The sequence below is a fragment of the Musca autumnalis genome, unplaced genomic scaffold (genome assembly GCF_047663935.1).
Source record: "Musca autumnalis isolate F117 unplaced genomic scaffold, ASM4766393v1 scaffold_5, whole genome shotgun sequence".
NCBI lineage: Eukaryota > Metazoa > Arthropoda > Insecta > Diptera > Muscidae > Musca > Musca autumnalis.
Genome location: NW_027412088.1, coordinates 173,714,970 through 173,717,859, shown reverse-complemented (window position 1 = coordinate 173,717,859; position 2,890 = coordinate 173,714,970). Strand labels below are relative to the sequence as shown.

At 34.8% G+C, this 2,890-nt stretch overlaps 1 protein-coding gene and 1 pseudogene across 2 annotated transcripts; both read right to left on the bottom strand.

The window, feature by feature from the left end:
- The window catches only part of LOC141386841 (ryncolin-4-like), a 1,184-nt pseudogene extending 36 nt beyond the window's left edge, over positions 1 to 1,148 (bottom strand).
- Positions 387 to 2,025, bottom strand: LOC141405526 (uncharacterized). 2 transcript variants are annotated; one of them, XR_012413217.1, is made up of 5 exons: positions 1,953 to 2,025; positions 1,566 to 1,896; positions 1,462 to 1,507; positions 874 to 1,399; positions 387 to 803 (listed from the first exon to the last, which is right to left on the bottom strand). XR_012413217.1 is itself a non-coding variant. In XM_073989929.1 (4 exons), exons 1-4 carry the CDS (start codon positions 2,019 to 2,021, stop codon positions 1,162 to 1,164), a joined length of 684 nt encoding a protein of 227 aa, XP_073846030.1. In that variant the 5' UTR covers positions 2,022 to 2,025; the 3' UTR covers positions 387 to 1,161. The 2 variants fall into 2 exon arrangements, 1 of the variants encoding a protein (XP_073846030.1); XM_073989929.1 differs by having other exon boundaries at positions 387 to 1,399.
- Positions 2,026 to 2,890: the final 865 nt, after the last annotated feature.

Below are 2,890 nucleotides of genomic sequence, written 5' to 3'. Positions count from 1 at the left end.
TCGGTCTTATTTTCATTTCAACAAATTTCAATGAATAAAATTCTCCACGAAAAGTTTTCCACATTATGCCGCTACCGGGTTTATCTTTTGGTATTGTACCAATTGGTAATAGAAACCATTCAAGTTGCTTATGCTGTTCCTGTTGGAAAGAAGAATAGATAAAACAATTAAACAGATCTTAAGCTGCTTGCTATAACCCATCAAATTACCCCATATTACAGAGGTAATGCCACCACGCTCCTATTAGTGTGGAAGCACAATTTTTGTCACTATTTTTATCATTATCTTGATCATAAGTTGAAAATTTTTCACCGTTGAGTATGCCTAATGAATCTCCAGCTGTTGATTGAACATTGCCGTTTATTCTAAGAATATATTTTTCAGTTTCATTGCCCACAGAAACATCTTCATAATGGGCATATCTCCAGACATTATCAAAATCTTGCATTTCAATTTTAAGTTCAGCGGTTTTGTGGAGTGTCATTAGAGAGTGGATCTTATCCAAGCCCAGCCAAAAATTCGTTGTTCAAATCACCAAAACCATTTTTATAGCTTAACCAGTTACGTTGAAAGTCCAGCGTACCATTGATGCGTCTTTGTATAACCGTCCAATCGCCATCACAAGGCACCCAAAATGATTTCGGACCATATATGTGGTTTTTGATACGGCACAATTTATCTTGGCAATTTAGGGCGTTGGAATCGGCACAAGATTCGGCAATTACATTATGCCGCTACCGGGTTTATCTTTTGGTATTGTACCCAATTGGTAATAGAAACCATTCAAGTTGCTTATGCTGTTCCTGTTGGAAAGAAGAATAGATAAAACAATTAAACAGATCTTAAGCTGCTTGCTATAACCCATCAAATTACCCCATATTACAGAGGTAATGCCACCACGCTCCTATTAGTGTGGAAGCACAATTTTTGTCACTATTTTTATCATTATCTTGATCATAAGTTGAAAATTTTTCACCGTTGAGTATGCCTAATGAATCTCCAGCTGTTGATTGAACATTGCCGTTTATTCTAAGAATATATTTTTCAGTTTCATTGCCCACAGAAACATCTTCATAATGGGCATATCTCCAGACATTATCAAAATCTTGCATTTCAATTTTAAGTTCAGCGGTTTTGTGGAGTGTCATTAGAGAGTGGATCTTATCCAAGCCCAGCCAAAAATTCGTTGTTCAAATCACCAAAACCATTTTTATAGCTTAACCAGTTACGTTGAAAGTCCAGCGTACCATTGATGCGTCTTTGTATAACCGTCCAATCGCCATCACAAGGCACCCAAAATGATTTCGGACCATATATGTGGTTTTTGATACGGCACAATTTATCTTGGCAATTTAGGGCGTTGGAATCGGCACAAGATTCGGCAAGGGCTATTTTGGTACTAAAAAAATTGAATACATCAAGGGAAAGCCCTTACTTCAATAAGAAGTTTTAAATATTTACCACAATAGCTGCGTGTCATTGTTTAATTTACATACTTTCGGTTCGTCTGAAAGAGATTGAGAGGAATAAGATAAAGAAATATGTTCTTGACTTAGAAAACTCACCCTCATCTTTCAAATCGGTAAAATAAATTTTCTCTGCGCCCTGCGATGTGTTGACAGATTTTTGATTTTGTACCACCAATTGGTTGTGTTCATTACCATTGAGCATAAAATTAGTTTCATTCGAGTTGAATTTATGTACCGGTGTTTCATTTGTTTCCGTTGATGGCATTTCCCTCAAAACTTCTTCCAATTCATTTTCAACATGTTCCAATTTCTCAATATTTTGTAATAATGTTAAATTCATCAATTCCAGTTTACGTTCCAAAAGCTCAGTACGTAAATTTACATTTTCCAGTTTACATTTTGAATCTTCTCCATCATTAGTTTCCAACTATAACAACATGAACATAGAAATAACTAATATTATCTTTAAATGTCCATACTTACTGAAATCGGTATCGGAATGCTTGTGGCAACAAGCGAACACAGTCCCAGCAGAACAGCAACGCACAACATTTCACTTTGAAATTTCAATACATAATGAATTTTGAGAAAATATTTTTTTCTGATTAAGAAGCCATTCTTATGGCGGGATATCAAAACCAAAGAGGAAATTGCAGTTTTGCAACACAGTGGGTTAAATTGTATATGACAAAACGATTTTCTATAGCCAGAATAATTCACTAAGATAGAATAACCTTCCAAATATAGAAGAGGTCATAAAATCTTTAAAAAATCCACGTTTATTGGGGACAATGGGTGGTGATAAAAATCTTTAAAAAATCCACGTTTATTGGCGACAATGGGTGGTGTTACAAATCTTTAAAAAATCCACGTTTATTGGCGACAATGGGTTCTGATAAAAATCTTTAAAAAATCCACGTTTATTGGCGACAATGGGTGGTGATAAAAATCTTTAAAAAAAATCCACGTTTATTGGCGACAATGGGTGGTCATAAAAATCTTTAAAAAAAATGCCACGTTTATTGGCGAAGATGGGTGGTCATAAAAATCTTTAAAAAAATCCACGTTTATTGGGGACAATGGGTGTCATAAAAATCTTTAAAAAATCCACGTTTATTGGCGATAATGGGTGTTGATAAAAATTTTAAAAAAAAATCCACGTTTAGTGGCGACAATGGGTGGTGATAAAAATCTCTAAAAATCCACGTTTAATGGCGACAATGGGTGGTGATAAAAATCTTTAAAAAATCCACGTTTATTGGCGACAATGGGTGGTGATAAAAATCTTTAAAAAATCCAAGTTTATTGGCGACAATGGGTGGTGATAAAATCTTTAAAAAATCCAAGTTTATTGGCGACAATGGGTGGTGATAAAAATCTTTAAAAAATCCACGTTTATTGGCGACAATGGGTGGTGATAA